The sequence below is a fragment of the Triturus cristatus genome, chromosome 3_1 (assembly GCF_964204655.1).
Source record: "Triturus cristatus chromosome 3_1, aTriCri1.1, whole genome shotgun sequence".
Taxonomy (NCBI): domain Eukaryota; kingdom Metazoa; phylum Chordata; class Amphibia; order Caudata; family Salamandridae; genus Triturus; species Triturus cristatus.
Genome location: NC_140583.1, coordinates 705098625 through 705126075, shown reverse-complemented (window position 1 = coordinate 705126075; position 27451 = coordinate 705098625). Strand labels below are relative to the sequence as shown.

The following is a 27451-nucleotide window of genomic DNA, read 5'->3' as shown; positions in this document are numbered from 1 at the left end:
ATGAATGTTATTATTCATTATTTGTTTTAGTTGTTCTGTATATTTACGTTTTTGCATTCAACATGCATGGCGTGTTCTATGGTGTATGGGGTTCCATGCTCCTTTTGTGCATTGTTACTTACATTTTAATTGTATATCTTTTAGTTGTGAAGAAGGGAGATGTGTGATATTCTCCTATCTAGATTCTCTATCCTCCTATCTATATTCTCTTCTCTAGGATTCCTCTCAGTTTTCTCCTCTCTCTCTATGCACTTTTTCTAGGGTTTTCCTACATCACATTGGAATGTAAATATGTCATAGTGGACCTGGTCAGAAGCAGGGCTTAAGGCAGTTGTAATGGATGTAACCTGGCTAGAAGGGATCTCTGTTAAGAATAAACTACTTTCAAATCACCTGAAAGTCTGAAGCCTGATACTTCCAAATACAACACCATGAAAATTCTGAACCTTTAAGAATGTGGAAGGCTACATATTCTTTTGTTGACTCTGCGACACTTGGTTTTCTATGATAATATATGTCCCTCAGCAGCAGATTCACAGTTTTGGCATCTGGCCTTCATCGTCCCACCTCACAGAGGCCCTGTCTGAATCACTGTATGGGAAGGATCACCTCAATATTTAGGGATCTTTGCCTGCTTGTTGGGGATCTCTGTGCCTACATTTCATCCGTTGGAGTCGCAGATGCATGGAAGACCCAGCAGAAATTTAGAAAGAGGGAAGCCAAACGAACACATTTGTTTGACACTCTTCACGTACAATCATTAAACCATTGTAAGAGATTGCCTTGTACTGCTGTGTGCACTTTATGAGTGTCTTTTTTTAGTTTTAGCCATAAGTGATTTATTTTAGTACATTTGCCTATGATTCAGCAAGGATAACACAAGACATGGTGATCTGCCTTAATGTGGCAGGGTGTAGTGGCATTTTCCTAGTTGGCAGGGATCGGTGTACTTTTATCTTCGAATGCTGATGAAGACAGGTTGCAGGTCACATCTTCATAGTCTGAAAGGTCAGCAGGATATGGTCAACTGGCCAGGAATACATGAGAGTAGCCCGAGACAGTGCAACCAACCTTAAAGTATTATGGGGAAGGCGAATTGTTCCCATCAAGATGTTCATACTGCCCAAGACTAGAGTTCCCCGATGAACAAAGCAGGCATAGGCTCTGTTCTCCAGAGGCAGACCTGGGCTGCAGAATCAAGAAGAACCAATCAACACACACTTCTGGCTGGAGCCAGCATTCAGAGAGGTTGAAGTAGGAATTGTTTAGGAGCTAAGGTAGTGGAGGAGGGAGGGGAGAGTGGAAAGGGACCAGATATAGAAGATCGGAGGGGAGTTAATGTGTGGTGACATATCAAATTAGTTTTCACAAGGCTCACAGGTCAGAGCTGGGCTAGGGCTGAACAAAATGAAAACTACTAAGCAGGTGCTATTCTGCTATCCTAGCTGAAACAATCGGTGCTATGATGTACTTGGAGCAGGGAGAGATTCCTGTTCCACCTTTTACTCTGAAATGCCATTCTTTACTTATATTGAAACTGAGAGTTGCTCTGGGAGGATAGTCTAAAAGGGCAGGAGGATGCCTCATTGTGTAAACTAGAATGAACAAGTGTCTCTAGCATTTAAGTAAAGTATTGGGTTTGCATGGAGGAGTGCAGACAGCAGGTTCACGAGGATTTGTTCTTGCACTGCCTAGCATCATCCTATCAAGCTCTTCGTTTCTTGACCACACATGTGCAGGGTTCCAGCCTGGCTAAGGTCTGAGCTACAACCTAAATGGTGCATGGTGGCCTTTGGGAGCTTGAAAGTGACTTGGGGCATGAAGCCCTGCTTAAAAGTTTGCCTTCCTTTGGTCTAGCGGGATTGGGGGAATCTGAGCCTTTTAAGGTTTGTGTAGATAGCAGGCTGCCAGGCTTGACTGCTTTTCAATTTCCTTCCTCCTTCACTGAGTGTATTTACGTAGCAGTAAGCAGTATCCCAGTCTTTAAATAAATATAAATTCAAATGGTGCATGGCTACTACTTATGTAGCCAATGTCCATTCTTGCCACTTTTTTGCATCCTTTCACTCATTGGACAGAATCTCCTCCTAGTGCATGTCTCTATAAGGATGACTGGGCCCTCCCTTATGACCCCTCTTTGTCATGCACAGGCCCACAGTATCTTGCTGCCCCTGTAAGTAAGCTGGTTAGTCCTTATCAAAATTATAAGTTGTGCATCTGTCGTTCACATACCCACACACATCACACCGCACTGAACTCAACTGGACCCAGTAACCTGATAATCGCACCGCAGTGGTCATCATGCTCAACATGAAAACACTTCCCACACAGGCTCGAAACAAAAACAAAAACACCCTTCCAACCGTACACCACATGGGGGTAGTAAGCACTTTACAAATGCTACAATACAAAACATATTTCGGGCAATTAAAATACTACATCACACTGAAGGCTGCAAAATGAACATTTCTCACATTTTTTGGAGAAGTATGATATGGATCTTCAATGAGAGTTGCCGTTTCCACCATGTTCCAATTTGCGTCAGCCAAAAAGCGGTCCATTTTTAACATAGAAAGCGTGGTAGATGCGCTCTGTCGCAGTCGTTGGATTATACTATACATTGCCATACGCTTTGCCGATGATACATCACAAAAACCTACAAATAGAGGAACACATGAGTTACAAATAGTTGTTTATTTTAAACAGCAGTTTAAATACTCTTAATAGTTTTGCTTAATCACTGTCAAACCAATGTTAAAAAGCACTGGCCATGAAACTTTGGGGATGGTACTGATTCTTAAGGCAACCGTCACAATCCTGAAGTTAAATAAATAGTTTGTCCGGGCACCACCTTGCCCCCAGGGCACACCTTTTTGCCAGATTTTCATTCTCATTCGCTGCTGGAGAATAAACAGGGAGGACAAATGTATTTGCCTCAAAAATAGCACCAACATCCCACATTTTCGCAAAAGGAGAAACACTGCTTTGGATTTGTAGATGTAATGCCAAAAGAGTGTTTGCAAAACAATAAAAAAACACAAAAAGTCATCAATTGAAAATACGCTGGATGGTTACCATGTAACTGACTTAAATGGAAATGTACCATCACCTTGAAGACAATCCTATAGGGACTATTTTGAACTTGAAAATCAGCCTGTCTGACTTGTGAGTTCCCATCCCATTTAGAGGCTTTCCAATGAAAGAGCCTCAGCTGGTTCCGCCATCACAAACTTTTGGAATGATGGCCCGTCCACATTGGGCAGCCACAATATAGTGATGGACGCTCGCCATATTTAGGAGGGCGTGACCATTACTGACATTTCATCCCCAGGGGCAAGTCAAAGGTCTTCTTGATGCGCAGGGAGAAGACTGTCTATGCTTCGGAACCCTAGTTTATTTACACAAACTTCTGCTTCAGAAGTTTATTTTTGAAAAACAAAAAAGTTTTCCAACCAGTTAAAAAACATGGCGCACGATTGGCAAACTGCTTTGCCTACAAATCATCCATGGTACCAGTGGATGTGTTGTAGGCAGTGAGAAAAGAGCCAGGAAAATAAGAATCTCAAAATATGTCCTCCACCTGGGGTGGTGTCCAGGTCATTTGCTGACTGGAGGGGCTGATGGGCTGCCCACCAAGGAATGAATAGCTTCCTATGTCATCTATGCTGTGCTTAAATATTCTTAATCTCAATCCTCTCAAGCCATTTAAGTTTTCACCTTGTGATTACAGGGCAACTCTATGAACCTAAAATGTGAATAGTTGCAACTTGTGTTTTAAAAAAAAGAGATAAAATTGGTCTTTTGTGCAAAATGGTTCTTATGCACCTGTGCTTACTGCAGATTTACATCCTGTCAAGCTGCCCATGCTGCCCATCTTTATGTTATCAGGTTGATGGCAGACTGCAGAATTAAATACATATGTAATTCCACATTGGGTGTGCTTAACATGATATATTTCTTTTTAGGTGTGTCAGCATTTTGAATGTCAGCTCTTTATTTTAAACATACATATTTTATAGTTGCCTCTCCTTTGGGTTTTCAATCTAAAATCCGTTCCAAGGTGTGTAGAAGAAACTCCTTCAATACAATCTATACCAGTGAATTCTAGTTTTCCATATACACATATTCATTTCCTTTCTACTTTACACTCTATTGACAGTTCATGATTAGTGTGATGTTTAACATACATTTGTTGACATAATTGATTGTTTTTACTGCCTGCATTTTATTGCTTTGAAGTGTACGTCGTATTGTGTACACATTGGGAGCATTTCACTGGTGTTTGGTTCTAACATGTTAGTTTCTCTAACAAGAAGTTAACCATGCAAAATGTTACAACTCCACCATGTATTTAACATCTCCTGGTGATCCTCCTATTAAATGGCAGATTTGGAAGAAAGTATTTAAAAGATATGCAAAAGTATGTGGATCCAATCTCAGTGCAGAGAGAAAAACTGTTCTTCTTTTGCATTGTCTTGGTTCAGAAGGACAAGAAGTGTTTGATCACTTCCCGGAAATAGATGATGTCAATTTAAATGAATTTGAAATTTGCATGTTGAAACTCGATAGACATTTCTTACCTAAAGTAAGCACGATCTTAGAGCGCTATCATTTTGGTCGCAGGACTCAGAATGAGGGTGAGTCTGTAGAGAATGATATCACTGCTTTAAGAAAGCTGGGATCCTCATGTAGGTTTGGGGCATTTTTGAAGGAAAGAATAAGGGATCAATTCATGTTAGGTTGTAAATGAAATGAAAATGAAATGAAATGTGACTTATAACGCGCTACTAAGCCCGATGGGCATCAAGGCGCCTAACCAAAACAATGCTAGTTGAGTCAAATAGACTTACTTACTGGTAGGCTTTAGTAAAATACCACGTTTTAAGTGCTTTTTTAAAAAGGATTAGTGAAGGTTGTGTCTTAATCTCTAAGGGGAGGGCATTCCATAACCGAGGGGCCACATTAGAAAAGGCCCTACTGCCCCCTCTGACTTTCTTAAAACGGGGAACCACTAATAGATTCATCTCCGAGGAGCGAAGACACCTGCTTGGAATATAGCAGGTTAAAAGAGAGCCCAAAGCATTAGAGGGTACGGCCCTTAAAGCTCCAAATACCAGGATCAAAAGTTTAAACGAAATCCTATACTGGATTGGAAGCCAATGCAGACTTTTCCTGGCTAAGGAAGCCGAGGAAGCGACAGATGCAGCTAAGACAAATCGGGCTGCAGCATTTTGAACAACCTGGAGGCGATAGACAAGACACCTGTTGATATCTGCATACAAAGTATTGCAGTAGTCCAATCTTGAACCAAGTAACGCAACTACCGTCTGCTTACGAGCCTGGGGGAAAGATAATGAACGATTCTCCTAAGAATCTTGATAACCCCCCAGCACGTGGCCACCGTTCTGTTAACCTGGAGAGTCATGGACAATGAAGTGTCAAATATGACGCCAAGGTTCCTGGCAGAGTGGGATGGAATAGGGCAAGGTCCCAAAGATGGGGGCCACCACTCACTGGACCAGCAATCCTGATTGTTACCGAAGATCAAAACCTCGGTTTTATCACCGTTCAGCTTTAGAGAGTTTTGAATCATCCATTCGGAAACTGCTTGCATGCAGTTCCTAAAGCTGAACGCTGAAGTACAAGCCGAGTGGGCCAGGGACACCATAATTTGGGTGTCATCGGCGTATGACACAACCTCCATCCCCTGCGATTTCACAAGCCTAGCAAGGGGGGCCACATAGATGTTAAACAGGGTCGGACTCAAAGCCGACCCCTGTGGAACCCCACATTGCATGGATTTAGCAGGGGAGAGAAACTCACCAAGCTTAACCATCTGCTCTCTTAAATCTAAAAAAGAGGACAAGAGGCTCAGGGCCGTGCCCGTTACTCCTAACTCCCTCAGACGTGATGTTAAAGTCGAGGGAGATAGGGTATCAAATGCTGCCGCAAGATCAAAAAGGACCAAAAGAGTGGTCTGACCTTGGTCCACCTTCATGCGGATGTTGTTCACCACCATAGTAAGTGCCGATTCCGTACTATGGCACTTCCTGAATCCATGCTGGGAATCATCCAAGTATCCAGAGGAATCCAGGAAAGCCGACAGATAGAAATTCAGGTGGGATTCTAGCATTTTAGCAGGAGCAGGGAGCAAAGACATAGGGCGAAAGTTTTTGAGAATTTCTGGGTCCAGAGAGGGCTTTTAATATTGAGAAACTCAGAGATGATTTATGGCAAAAAGATGATTCTCCTTTGGATGAAGTTCTTATAACTGCAAAACAAATTGAACATTCTCAGAAGTGTGTGGAAGTTATTACCAAACACGAGGCTAAGGCAAATGTTGTCCACCTGGTAAAAAGCTCTTCCAAAGAGATGTATTTGAAGAAAGTGAGTTATGCTAAGCCTGAAAAGAAAAACACTTTCTATCCCAAGTGCTATAGGTGTGGGAACGTAGGGCACCTTGCCAAAGACAAGAAATGTCCAGCACTAAAATCTACTTGCTCGAATTGTAAGAAAGTGGGACATTTTACTGCAGTGTGTAAAGCTAAGAGTAACAAACAAAAAGTCAATGTTGTTTCTCATGAGAGTAATAGTAATAGTGGTCGAAATTGCTTCACAAGTGACTTCCAATAATAAGAAAAGTCCCTTGGATGAAATAATTGTTGAAGGGGGAAGGACCAAAGTACTTTTAGATTCGGGAGCGAAAATCACCATTGTCTCCAAATAGTTCTATGTATGCAATCTGAACAATAAAGTAAAGATATTAAAACCTGACATTAAACCTAGTGCCTAGGGTGGAGAACATGTAAAACTTTTAGGATATTTTGGGGGTTTGATAAAATACAAAGGAAGGTGTCTTTCTGGTAAAATGTATGTTTCTCAAAAGGGAGATAGTATCCAGAATTGGTTTCACCAGAAAGATTTAGGTGTGATATTGGATCCGAATAATGACCCCCCCCCAATCATTTTGAAAGAGAATTTTCATATAAGTGAAGTCAATGTCAAACAAGACGGTGATGACAGCTACGCTTCAATTCTAAAAAGAGATTTTCCCACTGTTTTAAGGAGCGAGCTAGGATGTCTTCGTGATTATGTGCACAGAATACGACTTGTTTGTGGATCTGTACCTGTGGATGATAAAGTGTGTGGTGTGCCTTTTGCTGTGAGATATGAAATCAAGTTGGAGTTAGAAAAACTCAAGGCTAAGAGTATCATTGAGGAGGTAGAAGGAACCCAGTGGTTGGCATCAGTGGTAGCCGCCAGAAAGGCTAACGGGAATTTCCGCTTAAGTATTGTCTTAAGGGAGCTAAATAAACAAGCCATAGTGGATAAATATCCCCTTCCTAAAATCTCTGACATGCTTATACTGTTACACGGGACTAAGGTTTTTTCTACTGTAGATCTTAAATCTGCGTATCACCAGATAATGTTTGATGAGAAATCCAAAGACCTTACCGCTTTTATAAGGCCCTTTAAGACGTACAGATTCATAAAGCTACCTTTTGGACTGTTGTCACCTGCCTCAGTATTTCAAAGAGCTTTGGAAAAAGTGTTGAAAGGTCAGCTGGGTGTAAAGATCTATCAAGATGATGTCCTGATTTTTGGGAAAGATGAACAAGAACATGACATGAGGCTTAGTTAGGTATTACAAAAGTTTCATCAATATACTCTCACAGTTAAACTAGATAATTGTAAGTTTAGAAAAACTTCAATCGATTAGGTTGATGCCATACAAAAATTAGCATCTCCTACCAATAAGGAGGAACTTATGAAGTTTCTCGGTGTGGCAGAATATTACAGCAAATTTGTAAGGGGCTTTACTGAAAGGTGTGTCAACATGAGAACGTTACTGTGTAAAGGTGTTGAGTTTATGTGGTCTGACAAGTGTGAAACTGAGTTTAAAGAAATTAAGGAAATGCTGAAAAGAACCCCTAAGTTTAGGAGTGTTGATCCTTTCAAGAAATCAGTCCTAATCACTGATGCCAGCATGAAGGGTTTGGGCGCAGATTTACAGCAAGAAGATGGTGATTCTGAAAATGTTATTCTGTTTCTCTCACACAGTCTCCGAGGAGCAGAATTATGTTACTCGATTATAGAGAGGGAGGCTCTTGCGGTACATTGGGCCGTAAAAAAACTTAAAAATCTCTTGTGGGGAACGAAGTTCGAGATACACACTGATGTGGGTAGGCCTAGTGCCCTCGAAAGGAAACGACCCAAAATGCAAGGTGGACACACCACATTTTCACAGTGAAAAATTACCCTTTTTTTGCAAAGTGCCTAACTGCAGTTTCTTAACCCTAGCTCTGCTGGCACCTAGGGAAAGCTAGCAAACCTATCAATTTTTTAAAACTAGTCACCCAGGGGAAACCAGGATGGAGTTACTTTACTGGCTCTCACCAGGTTCTGTTACCCAGAATTCCTTGCAAACCTAAAAAATTGTCAAAAAATACTAATTTCCTCACATTTGTGAGGTGGAAAGTTCTGGAATCTGCATGAATCCACAAAATTCTACCCGCCCACGCATTCCCCAAAATCTTCCAAGAAAAATGGTATCTCACTTGTGTGGGTAGGCCTAGTGCCCTTGACAGGAAACGGACCAAAACGCAAGGTGGACATACCACATTTTCACAATGAAAAAAGACCCTTTTTTGCAAAGTGCCTAGCTGTATTTCCTAACTCTGCTGGCACCTAAGGAAACCTAGCAAACCTATACATTTTTTAAAACTAGGCACCGAGGGGAATCCAGGATGGGGTGACTTGACTGGCTCTCACCAGGTTCTGTTACCCAGAGTCCCTTGCAAATCTAAACAAATGTCCAAAAAACACATATCCTCACATTTCTGTGGTGGAATGTTCTGCAATATGCGTGGATCCACGAAATACCACCCACCCCGCGTTCCCCAAAGTCTTCCAAGAAAAATGGTACCTCACTTGTGTGGGGAGGCCTAGTGCCCGCGACAGGAAATGGCCCAAAACGCAAGGTGGACACACCACATTTTCACAGTGAAAAATTACCCTTTATTTGCAAAGTGCCTGGCTGAAGTTTTTGCACCCTAACTCTGCCGGCAACTAGGGAAACCCCTAGCTCTGCCGGCACCTAGGGAAACCTAGCAAACCTACACATTTTTTAAATTTAGACACACAGGGTAATCTAGGATGGGGTGACTTGACTGGCTCTCACCAGGTTTTGTTACCCAGAATCCCTTGCAAACCTAAAAAATTATCCAAAAAAACACATTTCCTCAAATTTCCGTGATGGAAAGTTCTTGAATCTGCGTGGATCCACAAAATTCCACACACCCTGCGTTCCCCAAAGTCTTCCAAGAAAAATGGTACCTCACTTGTGTGGGTAGGCCTAGTGCCCGCGACAGGAAACAGCCCAAAATGCAAGGTGGACACACCAAATTTTCTTCCTTAAAAATTACCCTTTTTTTGCAAAGTGCCTAGCTGTAGTTTTTTAACCCTTTCTCTGCCGGCACCTAGGGAAACCTAGCAAACCTATACATTTTTAAAAGCTAGAAACCCAGAGAAATCCAGGATGGGGTTACTTGAATGGCTCTCACCAGGTTCTGTTACCCAGAATCCCTTGCCCACCTAAAAGATTGTCCAAAAAACGTATTTCCTCACATTTCTATGGTGGAAAGTTATGGAATCTGCGTGGATCCACAAAATTCCACATACCCCGCATTCCCCAAAGTCTTACGAGAACAATGGTACCTCACTTATGTGGGTAGGCTTAGTGCCCTCAACAGGAAGTGGCCCAAACCGCAATGTGGACACACAACATTTTCACAGTGAAAAATGACCCTTTTTTTGCAAAGTGCCTAGCTATAGTTTTTTAACCCTAGCTCTGCAGGCACCTAGGGAAACCTAGCAAACCTATACATTTTTGAAAACTAGACACCCAGGGGAATCCAGGATGGGGTGACTTGACTGCTTCTCACCAGGTTCTGCTACCCAGAATCTCTTGCAAACCTAAACAATTGTCCAAAAAACACATTACCTCATATTTCTGTGGTGGAAATTTCTGGAATCTACGTGGATCCACAAAACTCCACATATCCCGCATTCCCCAAAGTCTTCTGAGAAAAATGGTACCTCACTTATGTGGGTAGGCCTAGTGCCCGCGACAGGAACCGGCCCAAAACGCAAGGAGGACACACCACATTTTCTTCCACAAAAATTACCCTTTTTTTGCAAAGTGCCTAGCTGTAGTTTTTGAACCCTAGCTCTGCCGGTACCTTGGGAAACCTATACATTTTTAAAAGCTAGAAACCCAGGGGAATCCAGGATGGGGTGACTTGACTGGCTCTCATCAGGTTCTGTTACCCAGAATCCCTTGCGAATCTAAAAGTTTGTCCAAAAAACACATTTCCTCACATTTCAATGGTGGAAAGTTATGGAATCTGCGTGGATCCACACAATTCCACATACCCCTCGTTCCCCCAAAGTCTTATGAGAACAATGGTACCTCACTTATGTGGGTAGGCCTAGTGCCCTCGACAGGAAATGGCCCAAACCGCAAGGTGGACACACCACATTTTCTCCCTTAAAAATTACCCTTTTTTTGCAAAGTGCCTAGCTGTAGTTTTTTAAACCTAGCTCTGCCGGCACCTGGGGAACCTAGCAAACCTATACATTTTTAAAAGCTAGAAACCCAGGGGACTCCAGGATGGGGTGAATTGACTGGCTCTCATCAGGGTCTTCTACCCAGAATCCCCTGCAAACCCAAAGAATTGTGCATGAAAACATATTTCCTCACATTTCTGTGGTGGAAAGTTCTGGAATCTGCGAGGATCCACAAAATTCCACCCACCTGCGTTCCCCAAAGTTTTCCAAGAAAAATGGTACCTCACTTGTGTGGGTAGGCCTAGTGCCCGCGACAAGAAACGGCCCAAAAGGCAAAGTGGACACACCACATTTTCCACAGAGAAAAAGGACCCTTTTTTTGCAAAGTGCCTAGCTGTAGTTTTTTAACCCTAGCTCTGCCGGCACCTTGGGAAACCTATCAAACTTATACATTTCTAAAAACTAGACATCCGGGGGAATCCAAGAAGGTATGGCTTGCATGGATCCCCCAACGTTTTCTTACCCAGAATTCTCTGCAAACCTCAAATTTAGTTGAAAAAATCACACATTTTTGTGTGGGAAAGTTGTGGCATCAACGGGCTGACACAAATTTCCCACCACCCAGCGTTTCCCCGGGCTGCCGATAAAAATTGTGCCTCACTCGTGTGGGAGGCCCAAGTGCCCGCGACAGGCAAGGGCCCAAAACGTATTGGGGCAACATCAAAAATGCCTATCACATGACAACCTGGTTTTGCAAGGGTGGTCACCTGGGTTTTTTGCCCCGTGCTCGTCGGCCAGCTAAGGAAACCTACCAAACCTACACATTCCTGAAAACTAGGAATCCAGGGGATTCCAGAGAGGTTTGGCTTGCGTGGATCCCTCAACTTTTTCAACCCAAAATCCCCTGCAAACCTCAAATTTAGTTGAAAAATTCACTTTTTTCACACATTTTTGTGCGGGAAAGTTGTGGCACATTTTTGTGTGGGAAAGTTGTGGCATTACCGGGCTGACACAAATTTCCTACCACCCAATGTACCCCAGGGTCTCCCTATAAAAATTGTGCCTCACTCGTATGGGAGGCCCAAGTACCCGCGACAGGCAAGGGCCCAAAACCTACTGAGGCGACATCAAAATTGCCCATTAAATAAATCCCTGGTGCCTAGTAGCGTTTTCTTCCTTCCCCCCTCTTGCCTAGGACAGAAAGGCAAAAAAGGGGCAGATTTGTCCCCAGGAGGGGCAGAAAAAACATTAAGCACATTTTACCCCCGAAGCAACAATGCTGCTTCCATTACACACAAAAGAAAATTCCTGGTGCCTAGTGGGGTTTTCTGCCGCCCCCCCCCCCCTGGGGCAGATAGGCCAAACAAATGGGCAGATCTTCCCCAAGGGGGGGCAGAATACACATATAAAAAAAATTCCCCTTGGAAGCGGCCCTTGCCCAAGGGATCGCTTCCATTTTTATTTTAAAATTAGTCCCTGGTGTCTAGTGGGGTTTAAAACTGGCCGATCTGCCACATATAAAAAACAAAATGCCCCCCGGAAGCGACCCTTGCCCAAGCGGTCACTTCCATTTACACTTTAGAGAACTCCCTGGTGTCTAGTGCAGTATTCCCATATAAATAGGCCGATATGCCCCCAGGGGGGCAGAATACACATAAAAAAAAATATGCCCCCTGGAAGCGACACTGGCTCTAGTGGGCTTTTCGGCCCCCCTCTGGGGCCAGAAACACAAAAAAAGCAGGGGATCTGTCCCCGGGGGGGGGGGGGGGGGGGGGGGGGGTGCAGAAAAGTCTTAAAAATAATTTATGCCCATAAGGAAGCAACTCACGCCCAAGTGGGCGCTTCTAGGCCTGGGCGGTAAATTCCGATCAACTCGCGGAATTTGGGTAATTTCGCGTTCCGCTGAGAACGTGGAATTGCCCAAAATTCCGCGATCCGCGACTTCGCAGAATTTTTTGCTTGTTCGCGCTTTCAAATTGCGTGTTCGCAAGATATTTCCCCCTGAGCACGCAAACAGCGTTCGCGAACAGGAAAAAAGCATTGCGAACGGGCAGAAGAAGCAATTCCGCGTGTTCGCGGAACTCTGTGTGCTCGCGGAGATTTATTACCATTTCGCGGAGCTTTGCGTAGCGCGACTACGCAAATTCCGCCCAACCCTAGTCGCTTCTATTTAAAATGTAAAACACTCCCTGGTGTCTAGTGGGGTTTTCTGCCACCCTTGGGGGAAGAAAGGCCAAATAAACAGACCGATCTGCCCCCAGGGGGGCAGAATATACTTTTTTTTAATATGTGCCCTGGAAGCGACCCTTCCCAAGGGGTCACTTCCATTTTAATTTTATAAACTTCCCTGGCTCTAGTGGGCTTTTCTGCCCCCCCCCCCTCCCGGGGCCAGAAACACCCACAATTTCAGGCAATCTGTCCCCATGGGGGGAGGCAAAAAAGTCTTAAAATTAATTAGCCCCCTAAGGAAGCGACCCTTGCCCAAGGGGTTGCTTCCTTTAAATGAAAAACACATCCCTGGTGTCTAGTGGGGGCATTCCTGCTGCATGATCGCGACGTTGTGCGCTATCGTGCAGCAGGATGCCCTGCATTGAGACATCAGGGGAGAGGAAACATTCTTTCCTCTTCCCCGATGCTTTAATGTGAACCGATCTGCCCCCCTCACCCCACCGGAGCACAAAACTTACCTTCTCCTCACCTGGACGCCTGGAAACACATGGTTTCAAGGCATCCAGTGCTTTCTGATGACATCGGCGCGTGCTGACGTCATAGGATCGGCGAGGGCGGAGTCGGGGGTGTTGCTTGGGAGTGCAGATGGGCTGCCCATGGGGGGAGTGCAAGCGCTTCCCCCATAGGTGGGTGTCATGATGGAGCGGCTCCGTCATGAGCACACACCCACCGTGGCTCATGACGGAACTGCTCCGTCATAAGCACCGAAGGGTTTAAGGCACACACATTACAGACAAGTGCAAGCAACACCATAAATAACACTGCATGTAGACTAAAAACAAACCATATCAGCAAGTACCTAATGACAATCTATACAAACTGTAGTTGGTAAAGCAAAAGAAAAGTGCAACTACTTTCAAAGTGCATATTAAAGCAATCAGCGGTCCAGCAATAAACAAAAATCAAGCATGTTTAGTAAAAACAAATTAACTTTCTTCTTGCATCAACGTGAAAATACATTCAAAGTTCATGATAAAAACAAGTCCAGCAGTATGCAAAAATGAAGCCAGGCTAGTCAAACAATTCCCCATTTGGTGTGTGCACAAAGGCACCTATATTGCAAAGCAATTCCCTTTTAGAAGCTCTAAAATTTCAAAGTCAACCAACGACCTTTTGGTGGTTGCTTGTGCATGAAGGTGCAAATATTTCAAAGTGACTAATAAAACAATAACAAGTACAGCAAGCAGCAGCATACATAAATCAAACCTATTTAGTCAAACTAAATCCCCTTTTGTTTGTGCACCACCACAGAAAAACTTATGCAGAGTTTAAACATTCTGCACCTTTGCTACAATTTGTTTATTTTTTGCTAAACTTTATACACAAAATGTATTTTCCATGGGCCTAGACGTGCCAGCCCATGTGGTAATTAGGGCCATAATATTCGCAGATGGCACCAGGAACATCTTAAGGATTTTAGGGGCCAGCTGCCAAACATATTTTGGGGACCCCTGTGTGAACAGTTTTGGATTTATGATCCTATTTCAGCTCTTTCATGTCCTCTTTGGGCGAGTCACAGACAGTGCACAGACACACTAGTCCAAATTATCAATGAGTTTACATGTAATATTCAGGGATAGTGATGCGTGTTTTTCAATATTGTAACACAGCAGCATATTATTGCAAAACATTTCTGTGACACTCTCCCATTTCTCATATTTGTGAGGTCCTGATTTGATCCAAAAGAAAATTTGATGGATGTTGCATGAAACACAAAATTCCTGTACAAAATGTCTGTAATAGACACACATCACCAATATTGAAAAAAGTGAAGGCAAGTTGTATTTAAAACAATCTGTTCAAGAATCATTGAATGCCATCAGGGCAAGACTCTACAGAACAGAGCTGGTTTTATCAGGAGGTCCCCTGAAAGTTTGGGGCCCGGGCCGGAGCCCACTTTGCCCATGCCTAAAATAGTCTCTGGATGGCATCTGACCGTTTTTTTTGGCGCTCCATCCCCCATTTCCTCCTTTTCCATGAATTCCCTCACTACCAGTTACCAACAATGCACCTCATCTCTCGATAGCACCTTTCTGACAAACATTTAATTTTTTTATAGCACTACTCATAGTTTACTCGCACTCAGTTCTGTAATGTGCATGGTATACATTCTTGTAGCAGGCACATTAACCCTCTGCCCTTTGTGGGTGGTAGGAGTACCCATATAAGTTTATGATGAGTGATGCTACAGTGTGAGAGTAGGGTAAGAGGAGTGACTGCAGGGTGAGTGAGGTGACCATTAAGCCTGGGCAAAGCACTACGCTACGCTCGCGTAGGTGGCGAAGTTCGCGCTACTTCGCACTACGTGAATTGCACGTAGCACAGTGCGAACATGCGTAGCGTAGTGTTGCGTAGTGCTGCGGTCATTTTTTGCTTGCTCACGGTCCTCAACGTCAAGTTGGCGACCGCGAGTAAGCAAAATGACATCCCGGCGAGACTTTTTCCTTGTTCGCGAGGAGGTCAGGTTTCTCATTGCGAGTGGTCGCGTATGCTCGCGACCGCTCGCGATGAGAAACTACCAGTTCACGTTGAGAAAGCTGCCGCTCGAGTAAAAATCTACTCGAGCAGCAGAAAACTACAGCTCGCACTGTGCAAGATGCCATTTTCAATGATTGCACAGTGCCGGTTGCTTGTCCGCACTGTGCAATCATTGAAAACAACATCTGGCACAGTGCGAACAAGGTACTACGCAGTTCGCGAAGTGCTACGCGTAGCTCGCGTAGTGCGAACTGCACTTTGCGTAGCTTCGCGAAGTGCTACTTCGCGAACTACGCCCAGGGTTAGTGACCATATGAATTTAGGTGCGGTGTAAGTGCAGAGTGGGACGAAAGAATGCATGGCTAGTGATGTTTTTTTTTAAAGTGAGATTGCAGATTGAGCAGTGAGGGGGCAGGCGAGTGAAGTGTGACATGAGTGCAGGGTGAGTAGTGTGTGTGCTTGTGTGACTGAAGGGTGAGGTACAGGGTGAACAGCGCAAGTGCATTGTGAGTGCAGAGTGATCACTGTGAGTGCAGGGTGTGTGGGTGAATGGTGGGAGTACATGGTGATCAGTGTGAGTGCATTGTGATTGCTGTGAGTGCAGGGTGAGCGTAAAAGTGAAGGGCGAGAATGAGGAGTGAGTTGTCTGAATACAGGGTGCCTTCCCAGACACTTGAAGAAACTCAGCAGTGTAGGTTTTTCAGATATAAGTTAAACTATTGCTATTGTGCCGCTGATCAGGGATCGAGGGTGGAGGAAATAAATAATGCACTGATCCTGCAACAACCTTCCAGTTTTATGATTAGGGTTGCCAGCTTATTATTTTGATGTCCCAGAAGGGACAAAAATAAGCAGTCACCTAAAGCCATATTTCAGCACTTATCTTTGCATACTATGAACAACAAATATAAATGGAAAGCACTTTTAATTGTGTTCTAGGGCTGCCTGAATGATCCATGACTGATAATTAAAGTCAACAAAGACAGAAAAGTCACATTACAAATCAATACATACTTTATTTATAACCCTATTTGGTGTCAAGACGAGGTCTTTACAGGCTCTTTAAACAACACATTCCTGGCATTTTTTTGGGCAACCTTACTTTATATTCTTTTTTTGATGAAATGCATTCTCACACTGCAGGAGTAAATGTAAATTTCAAATGTAAGGAATAAGCAGAGTGGCGGCCCAGGGGGTAATGGCACCAGAAAAGAACAAAGCCTCGGTAACCAGTTTATAAAGGTATGTAAATATGCAAATGGTCTCTGGCCTCAAGGCAGTTGCCTTCAACCCCCTTGCAGCTAGGCCTGGAAGCTCAGGTCACCTGCACCCACTGCACAAGGGCACTCACCATTTAATTTATGAGGCAGGCCATTGTTAAGAGGCAACTCACTGGTGCAACCAACGTCGGCGAGAGAGTGTAGTGCTGCCTGTGTGCGCTACAGCGCTGATGGGGCCCCTGGAGGCTGGAACACAGGGGCTGCTGTGGGCATAGCTGCCAATGTTTCAGATTGCCATGTGTGACATTTTCATAATTTCTGTGTAATTATGAGTGACATTTCAACGACTATGAGTGACTCTTTCTTGCGAGCAAATTTATGCAATGAAGAGGATCAAAACATATAAATATCAGAAAACACACCCATTTGAGCAAGAAGTAACTTGAAGAAGATCTTAAAACACCAGAAATGGTGCAAAGCACTGGAAATGGAAGGGCACTTAGTCATGGAATGGCACGATATGGCCTCTCATTGTATAGTAGATGGTCATGCACTGTGCATGCCCTGCCCTTCCACAGAGGCCAATGGGCCATTTCCAAGCCGCACCATCCTTGAAGCTGCACACCTGCAGGGCATGGAAACATCACCACAATACACTGGGCGCAGTACTGGCAACGTAGAACCACCTTGATACAAACTAACCCCTCAGGGCCAAGCATCATTAAAAAACTCATACCTGAACCTCATGCCAGGTAACAGAAATCAAATGTTTTTGCCAACCTTCGGGTTGTTTTATCAAAAGCTATTAGGAGTGTTTTATAACTCAGGGCAGCTGGGATCGTGGTTTAAGCACATAAAATGGCTTGTGGTACACGTCATGACCAGTATGGAAACCCCCATGTTGTATGTGGGGGTAAAAGGAATATTTAAAACACCTCCTAATACTTAATCTGCACATTCCCATGTGATTTTATGAAATACAAGATTGCTGCCTGCTGCAGAGGCGCCCCTAAGATTGCCAGCCTTTGCCCACACTGGGCCCCCTCCCTGCCAGCAATCAATCAGGAGAGCACCAGGACTCCAGGGCCTCTCTGTCCACGTGGGACCCCCCAACCCAACAGGATGTGACGCAGCCCCAACATGAATAGTTACAACACACAGATCCATCTTAGCTGCTTAAGTGTGACACTGACTCGCGCACGGACAGGCACCATACTGAATTATCCTCAGGCTGAGGCAGGAGCTGTGCAGTAATCTCACGGCAAAACCAACAGCTAGTATGACTGTCAGAAGAGACCCACCTGTTTTAAATTATTACCCCCAAGTTACAGACGAAGCACGGCTGCCAGAAAGCCGGCTGCATTTTCCAACAAGTGCTTCAAAAAATGTCTGCACTTACCTGCGGCATTGCTGCCAAGTTTTTAAGATTGCTTATGTGCGACATTTCAATTGCAATTGCAATTGCAGAGCCCACCGAGGCACCAAAGGCATGTATTAGGCACAAATGGTCTCGGAAGTGTAAGAAAGTGCACATAACATTCCCAACTTTCAAGGTTGTATGAGGCTTTAAACATATCCCAGCCCTACAAGTTCTTGTTTTTTCAGAGCGCAAAAAAGCAAAAATCATTGAGAAAGGCCTTTTCCAGAAAAGTAAGGGAATATGTAGGGCTACCTCTTGTAAGCCTATCTCTCCGGTGAATCAGGTAAAACATCAGAAATTGTCACAATGCACAGGACCCTATCTATGTATGCTGTAAGGTATGTTTCTTTGATGACTACATGGCCGCCCATTATTTCTAGAATGGAGGCACATATTATGCTCTCCTTTGATTATGGTGGCGGCTTGCACACCGTCGCGTGGCTGCAATAAATCAAAAATTGTAATCATGATGTTTGTGACAATCATCATGATTGCAATTTTTGATTTATTGCAGCCATGCAACGGTGCGCAAGATGCATCCACCATCCTCGCACTGGAGCAATTGTCGCGGTCCCGTCTCCACTCGCAGAACGGAACCGGGGGCCTATATGACCTTTTACTTTTAATCCCGGCCGTCCGCCCGCCCCACGATGTATCCCATTCCACCCGACCCTCTGACACTGACTGCTTGCTCCTCGGACGTGGACGTACTTAAAAGAGATGTTACTTGAAAGTGAAAGGGGGTGAATGGATGTAGATGTAATGATGTAATGTTGCAGTAATATAGATTAAGAGGTGTAAATTCTAATTTTTTGTAGTAGGTATAAATATTGTAAGTAGTGTTGAAGTTATAAGTATTAAATTGCTTAGAAATATATTGTACAGTAGTATACTACGGCAATTTTGCAGTATACTGCAGTACATGCTGATGAGAAGGCAGTATTCGATTGGCTAATGACTGTTTTTTACTAAATGTGAAAGGTGGCTATGTATTTTTCAGCACACTTTTCCTGCACTCTGGGATAGGGCCTTATAAATAGGTAAGGATTTGTTTTTATTGTTGTTCCCTTATGATAGTAATTGTTAGAGAAATATGTTTAGAATTTTTAATATATTTTTACAGCAGTTTAGGGAGAACTGAATTTTTTATTCAAGCAGCATATTAATTTGTAGGTACTACGCCTGTACTCCATAGACATTTTTGTCTAAATTAAAATACGTAAAACATTATAAATACACTGAAGTACACTATGGGTGGGAGATATATTCCTTTCTGCCAGCTGAATTGGTGGAATTTTGTTTACTCCACATACGCTTGTAACATCGAGTTCCGGCAAAATTCCGCTAACCACCATGGGGTGGAGTTTTTCCTCTCGCATGGCTCAAAAGTGGTAAGTTGACGAGCGCAGGTGATATTTGGCATCCTTTAGTGAGACTTTCGGTTGCTAAGAGGGCCCCTGGTGAGATTTCTCCAACGCGGGTGGTCACAACCATTCGTGGTCAGAAATCTGTTGTTTTGAGTGGAAAATAAATGGAAGAGCGCGCCCTCTAGCGTGCTCATGGTGCTGTTCGCACTGATTTATCAGTGCTGAATGAGCTCCGGTCGCTACCTGACAGTGCAAGCAGCCCCACGTGATTATTCTCCCTATTTGCAGAATTCCATGGAATCTTGTGGAGTTTTTTTGCAACTCTGCCAGTTTCGCCCAGTATAGTACACTATATTTTTTAAATATAGTGTAGTATTGTGTATTTTTACGTTTTTAACTTTTTTTTTTAGGTACAGTGGTATTTCTTGGGAAGTACTGCAGTATTCCATAAATATTCTTTCAATTTATGGAAGCGTATTAAAAAAATTGTGCCACGTCCAATACAAAAATTGATGGAAAATGTGTTGGTGGACAAACGTGTTTTGGGACGCACCCACCCCTTTTTATCTCTGCACCTCCTTGCCCAATCACTTTCTTAAACTTTCCATCATCCATCAATGTAGAAAAAAAAGCAATAGCTCTGGAAAATTTTGTGGAGATTCATCAGGTGCAAAGTTATAAGCGGGCAAAAATCCAAGGAAATTTTACGCCTTGGAGTCCTAACTATATATATATATAGCTCCCAGTTTGGCGCGCTTTAGGTCGAGAAAGGCAGCGTGACTGCCGAAACGCGTCCCTCCTGTGTTCCACCATGTAACTGATGCAAATCCTGAAATAAACGGGAGCAATACCCACAACACGAGTGCAGGCTCCTTAATCAGAAGAAGGTTGGGGAGAATGTTTTTCATATATATATATATATATATATATGTATATGTATATATATATATGTATATATATATATATATTATCTACTGGCGGTCGCCAGTAGATAGTTATAGTTAGGACCGTGTTTCCATAGGAAATCCGCAACATTCTATTTGGAATAACTTTGGCGCCGATTGACGAATCCTCGCGAAATTCTCAAAATAGGTGGGGCGCTCTGCTCCGCTCCTTCCCTGAAAGTCTCGGGGGGATTCAGCAAGCGGGGGCTGAGAAAAAGGGGGGGTCCCAAAACGCCTTTTCCCCATGCATTTTTCCATAGGACCTTTAGTCCGAGCTACAGCCCGAACGGCTGAACAGAATTACTTGAAATTTGGCAGAGAGGTAGCCCTCAGGTCAGGGATGTGCCTTTTGAAGGTCTAGTGTAAATCTGTTCAGTATTTCCTGAGAAAATAGCATTTAAATCAATATATATATCTATAGGCGCGCTCCGAGCGCGTACTGTAATCTTACCGTACGCGCACGCCGCCGTGCACGAGCGCAATTCTGATTGGTTGTTAGATCTTAGTAAACATTTGAATCGGTCAAAACCAGGAAGTGTCGGCCGCCATTTTGTCTCTCGCAGTCTGAGGGGGTGAAAAACAAAGGTGGAGAACGTGAAAAGGGGGCAGGGTGGACAGTTCCTGACCCCCTAGCCTTTGTCAGGGGGTCCCAGAAGGACCCCCAAGGGCAAAAATTAATTTTAATTTTTTTTCAAAAAATCGCGGAATGCGCGTAGCGTATGCGCACGGCGTAAACGAAAAAATTCTGCGAGAAAAATTCCGCGAACTACGCGCACGGCAAAAAAAATGTTTCAAAAAGGAAAGCTTAAAAAAAAATAAAAAAAATTGTGAGGTAAGGTTGGCTCTTAAAAGAGCCGTTGGGTTAATACAGGGATAGAGGAAAGAAAGAATGGGAATATTATGACTGTCTACAAACGTGCTGGTCTATCTTATTGTTAATAAGGGAAACACTGGTCTCCCCAAAAACAATAAGACCACAACACGTTGTACACCTCATTGAAACCCTCCGAAATCGAGGGTTAATGTCCAGAGGAGCTGAAGAAGGTGATGCTCCCACCTCAGAGGAAGGGCTCAGCTGAGCTGCCGATGATGTACTCGGCTGAGCTTCTGAGGTTGGGCTCCGGTGACTTACTGAAGAGTTTTCTTCAGCATGTCGAGCATAGGTCCTGGGATGTTTATCCCTCAGGTATCTCATCATAGAGTGATTTCCAAAGGAATACTTCTTCCTTGGATCTTCTCTAGATAAAACACGCTCACAAAGTCTGGAAGTGACCAATGGAGCATTGACCTTTTTCTGCCCCTCTGGAAAAGTAAAATACTCCCACACAAAAGAATCCTTTTGTTTCCTCCTTCTCTGTCTGATGATGGTGCTGCTAGGCTCACTCTCAGATGAGGACTGCTGCTCTGCCATTGTATCTCAATGTCAATTCAGCTCCTTCTCCTAGGGGATCTGAGGGGAATGGGTGTGGTGTGGGAAGTTTCTGGAACTGAAAGTAGTTTCAACCAATGAAAAGTGTTCTTTGTGGATCACATGACCTACCGTGCGCGCTCCGTAAGCTTACAGTACGCGCTCGTAAACAAGTACGCATGCGCAAATGTGACGTAAATATGCGCTTACGGAGCGCTTACGGAGCGCGTACGTAGGACGCACTCGCGCATGCGCATTACACGCACCCGCGGAACCGCGACGTTGCTTCCGCGCAACGCGCATGCGTGTACGCGTACGTCACATACGTATTACGTAAGCGCACCGTACTTATGACGTACGGAGCGCGTAGCATCAGCTTACCGTACGCGCATCGTATCACGTAAGCGCACCGTACTTATGACGTACGGAGCGCGTAGCGTCAGCTTACCGTACGCGCACGGCAAAAAATGCATAAAAAAAAAAAATACAAGTTTCAAGAGTTGTAGAAGATAATAACTGTGGTGTACAACTGTATGTAAACATTAATTTTTAAAAAATTAACCATTCCATAATGCAGGATATAGTACATATATTATTTTATACATAGGTTGGATATTATTTTTTACCAAAAATTGCAAAAAAAAATTTGCATTTAAAAAACCGTACAAATTCACTGAAAAAACCATAGGTTTCACACACGTTATAGTTAGGAATTAGCATTTAAAAAACCTTGCAAATTCACTGAAAAAACCATAGGTTTCACACATGTTATAGTTAGCAGGACATTTCACTCGTGAAAAACCAATGAAATTCCCCCGTTATAGTTAGTGCAGGCAACTATAACTCACGCGACCGCAGTCCTCTGCTGATGATGTCAGATATTTACATCACTGATGACATATGTGTCTTTATGAAAAATAAATATTTGTAATATATGTATAGCTAAAGATTAATGGAAGAAGACATGGGTAAATAAGTGTCTAAATACAGTGATGTAATATCTGACGTCATCAGCAGAGGATTGCGGTCGCGTGAGTTATAGTTGCCTGCACTAACTATAACGGAGGAATTTCATTGGTTTTTCACGAGTGAAATGTCCTGCTAACTATAACATGTGTGAAACCTATGGTTTTTTAGGTGAATTTGCAAGGTTTTTTAAATGCTAATTCCTAACTATAACGTGTGTGAAACCTATGGTTTTTTCAGTGAATATATATATGTATATATATTCACTTAAAAAACCATAGGTTTCACACATGATATAGTTAGCTGGACATTTCACTCGTAAAAAAACAATGAAATTCCCCCGTTATAGTTAGTTCAGATAACTATAACTCGCGCGCCCGCAATCCACTGCTGATGGCGTCACATATTACATCACTCATGACATGGTCAGTGGCATCACTCATGACATCATCCTTGTGATAGAGTGGCGGTCACCCGAGTTATAGTTATCTGAACTAACTATACCGGGGGAATTTCATTGTTTTTTTTTACGAGTGAAATGTCCAGCTAACTATAACATGTGTGAAACCTATGTTTTTTTAAGTGAATTTGCAAGGTTTTTTAAATGCTAATTCCTAACTATAACGTGTGTGAAACCTATGGTTTTTTAAGTGAATTTGTACGGTTTTTTAAATGCTAAGTTATGTATGTATTATCATATTTTTTATATATTTATTTTACAATAAACTACCTATGTATATAGTTATAGATTGACTGTATCCTATAATATGGAATGGCTCGTTTAAAATGGTATATTTTTTTTTAAATGTTTTCCACCGTGCGCGCACGGAGCGCGCACCCCGCGATTTTTTTAAAAAAAATGTACATTGTTTTTTCAGCCTTCGGGGTCCTTCAGGGACCCCCTGACAAAGGCTAGGGGGTCAGAAACTCTCTACCCTGCCCCTTTTTCACGTTCGCCACCTTCCTTTTTCCCTGTCGCACACAAAACAAACAAAATGGCGGCCGCCACTTCCTGATTTCGACCGATTCGAACGTTGACTGACATGTAACCACCAATCAGAATTACGCTCGCGCACGTTAGGGTGCGCGCACGGTGCGCGCTTATAGATATTTATGTGCATTTAACTGCAATTTTCTCAGGAACTACTGAACAGATTGACTCCATATATGCAAAAGGCACATGCCTGACCTGAGGACTACCGCTCTGCCAAATTTCAAGTAATTCTGTTCAGCCGTTCGGGCTGTACCTTCGACTAAAGGTCCTATGGGAAAATGCATGGGGAAAACGCGTTTTGGGACCCCCCTTTTTTCTCGGCCCCCGCTTGACGAATCACCCCGAGACTTTCAGGGTAGGTGCTAAGCGGAGCGCCCCATTAGTTTTGAAAATTTCGCGAGGATTCGTCAACCGGTGCCAAAGTTATTCAAAATAGAATTTTCAGATTTCCTATGGAAACACGGTCCTAACTATAACTATCTACTGCCAGTAGATAATATATATATATATATGTGTGTGTATATATGAAATACTTGGGTGCCTCCGGATGCCGTATAAAAGCCATCTGTATCTATGAATGGGCTGCACAATTAGCATTTTTGACATATAATTTAAAAAACCTATAATCACTGTTATTTTAAATACATCTCTCATCACATATGCAATTTTATTCGGTAATTCAGACAACAACAAAAACGAAATAGATCATTTGATTTACCACAAAAGCATGCAGACGTTTGCAAGAATAGCCCGTCTGATCCTCATCTGTGCCCGGGGTTGGACTGGTCTGTAGGGCAGTCTGGTAGTGGGAGAAGGCTGGTCTGACAGTGAGCCTTTTTAAACAGTTTGGGGGCCTGTTTTATGGTCGGGTGAGCCCGACTTTATGTTGAATTCCCTGATTTTGCCAGAAAGGTTGCCTGCAGCAAGCTCGAATGCATGCGGTCTTCCAAACCCCGTACACATCTGCACAGGTGTCATTACAGCTTCAAAACTGCTTAAAGTTGCTCACTTTTTTAAATAATCTGATCAGTCTATGGGGGTCATTTATATCTGGGTCCATGTTCTGTCCCCGTCTGACAATGATGATCCCTCCTCTGATCTACCTCACCCACCCCCTCTTCCCCACACTCAGTCCCGAAGACTCACTCACCGCAGCTTAGCTCATGGACATTGAGGCAAACGATCGCACAGAGAGGCGCTCAAATGTCTGGTCATTGCTTTCCACGTGTTGTGAAAGTAAATCCCCACCACGAAACAATTGTAAAAGAAGCATACAGGCATTTTTCGTGGAAGGGCACTCACCACTCTCAGCCGTGGCTCTGATCAGTCTATGGGGGTCATTTATATCTGGGTCCATGTTCTGTCCCCGTCTGACAATGATGATCCCTCCTCTAATCTACCTCACCCACCCCCTCTTCCCCACACTCAGTCCCGAAGACTCACTCACCGCAGCTTAGCTCATGGACATTGAGGCAAACGATCGCACAGAGAGGCGCTCAAATGTCTGGTCATTGCTTTCCACGTGTTGTGAAAGTAAATCCCCACCACGAAACAATTGTAAAAGAAGCATACAGGCATTTTTCGTGGAAGGGCACTCACCACTCTCAGCCGTGGCTCTGATCAGTCTATGGGGGTCATTTATATCTGGGTCCATGTTCTGTCCCCGTCTGACAATGATGATCCCTCCTCTAATCTACCTCACCCACCCCCTCTTCCCCACACTCAGTCCCGAAGACTCACTCACCGCAGCTTAGCTCATGGACATTGAGGCAAACGATCGCACAGAGAGGCGCTCAAATGTCTGGTCATTGCTTTCCACGTGTTGTGAAAGTAAATCCCCACCACGAAACAATTGTAAAAGAAGCATACAGGCATTTGTCGTGGAAGGGCACTCACCACTCTCAGCCGTGGCTCTAGCGTCTCGCTCCCCTCTTGGCGCTTTGGGCATGATAGCTCACAGGGCCGGGCACACTACAATGCAGACTAGGATGGGCCTGGCAACTAGTGCCCAAAATACCTGGATTGGAGTACTAGCCTCTCTCAACTCACCTGTGCAGCAAACCATGGTGCAAGAAGGCACATATCTCTCCCTTCTCAGTGGCAAAACCAGTGCGATGCGCTGTCACACGCACTTTTATTTGCGCGATGCGCATGACAATGGTCACCATACCAGCCCCACCCTAAAGGTGAAGACCACGCTGCCGCAGACATCGAGACGCCTGCTCGCCGCGTACCAATACGAAGAGGCCACGGTGAGGTGCTGGTGTAACAAACGACGGTGACGCGCTTAGCCTTTTTAATTATCAAATACCTGACGGATCTGAGGTGCTTGCTGGCTCCGCTGAGGGAGCCCATGGAGCGCGGGGCCTCCCCGCAATGCGGGGGCTGTGGGGGCCTGTGTTACGCCCCTGATATCAAGGCACATACACACTGGCCTACACTAGCAGCCCCCGAGGTCAGGATCCATCTGTGTCCTCATCAGATGCCTGCATGTGTTGTGTACAACTGGGATGCTTTTCTAAAATGTAGGAAATTGTTTTATTGTACCTCATGAACTGTATAAATTGACAGCCAAAACTTTGTACAGGGAGAGATTTTGAGCAGGCACATTCTGTCCAGGCTCACCCAGTTGCAACATTTATATAAACCAACTTGTTCCTGTTTTGCCAAATGCCTCTTGTTTTTTTTCATTTATTTAAGGTAATTTCATATCTGAGCAACATTTTGGTGACTGGTTAATCGAGCCTGACTGCTGTCAAAGGAAAGACCCCAGCTTGAACTGATTCATCTGCACCAAATGATCAGTGAGCAGAAGCTATAACTGATTAGAAATTCTGTTGAATATGTGGGGCGGAGGTACGTTCAGAGAGAGCCGGCATAGGGTACGATAGCTACATCTGCTCTTTAGTCCCAGTAGTGGTGTTTTACAAACTAGGGCAAGGGCATAGATCACTTTTTCTCCTAATCAGCGCTCTAGAAGAAAGCAAGTGTAGTTACAATTTTTGAAATATTACCTTGGGTGCTGAGTACGGCTCATCCCTGGTTGTCAATAAAGAATTGCTTGCACCTCTAGGCAAGGTTCAGAAGATGCACTTAGTCCCCTGTTATCGGTAGGGGATAGTTTGGACCACTGGGCATAGTGACAAGTCGATTCACATAGGCTTTGGGTCTGATATAGAGCCTACACCTCAAACTTGATTTTTATGTTCCAAAGGTACTTAGGGCTGTTGATTTCAACACTGATAGCACCTGAAAGAAGTGAGAGGTATTCCCTTTTTTCTCTCTGCTTGGATCACTGGGTGTAAGGCAGTGATACCCACAACCCGTGAGTCAATTAGGTATAGCTTGTGTCTGACTGTGGAGGGCCGATAGTTATCAGGTTATACCTGTTTCTCAGTGTACATTGTTGTTAATATTTGTCTGCTGAACTGGTAGTGACAGACTATCGGGCTCATCCAGCTCCATGTACTGCACAGAGCATCCCCTCTCCTTGAGCCATAGGCAGTAGGAAAGGGCTCAGGTTTTTTTGATACAAACTTACAATTTTTTCTGTCAACCTTTTTAGTCTCTTTTAATTTTTTTCCCATTTTCATACATTTATTGAAGTAGTGGTGCTGCTGAATGTATGCAAATCATGAGGCATGTTTAAATGTTATGTTTCATTAATGTCTATGCAGTTTCTTCAACTCAGAATTTCATAATTGGTAGTATTCTTCTACAAAACAATCTGCATTGCCCTGAATTAACAATTGCACTTTTGTTCCAGGTTGTTATTGCTTCATTGCATTATTGTCTCTGTTTTTATGTTAACCAATTTCTTGTTGTTTTTTAAGCTCGTAGTAGATTGCGTGTTTTG

At 43.7% G+C, this 27451-nt stretch overlaps 1 protein-coding gene across 1 annotated transcript in view; it reads right to left on the bottom strand.

The window, feature by feature from the left end:
• Window positions 1-27451, bottom strand: part of LOC146860824 (sperm-specific sodium:proton exchanger-like) — a 4630975-nt gene that overhangs the window by 3023845 nt on the left and 1579679 nt on the right. The window contains exon 8 of the mRNA XM_085646174.1: window positions 2475-2656. Coding sequence (XP_085502300.1) covers window positions 2475-2656 — 182 coding nt within the window. The remainder of the gene's footprint in view (window positions 1-2474; window positions 2657-27451) is intronic.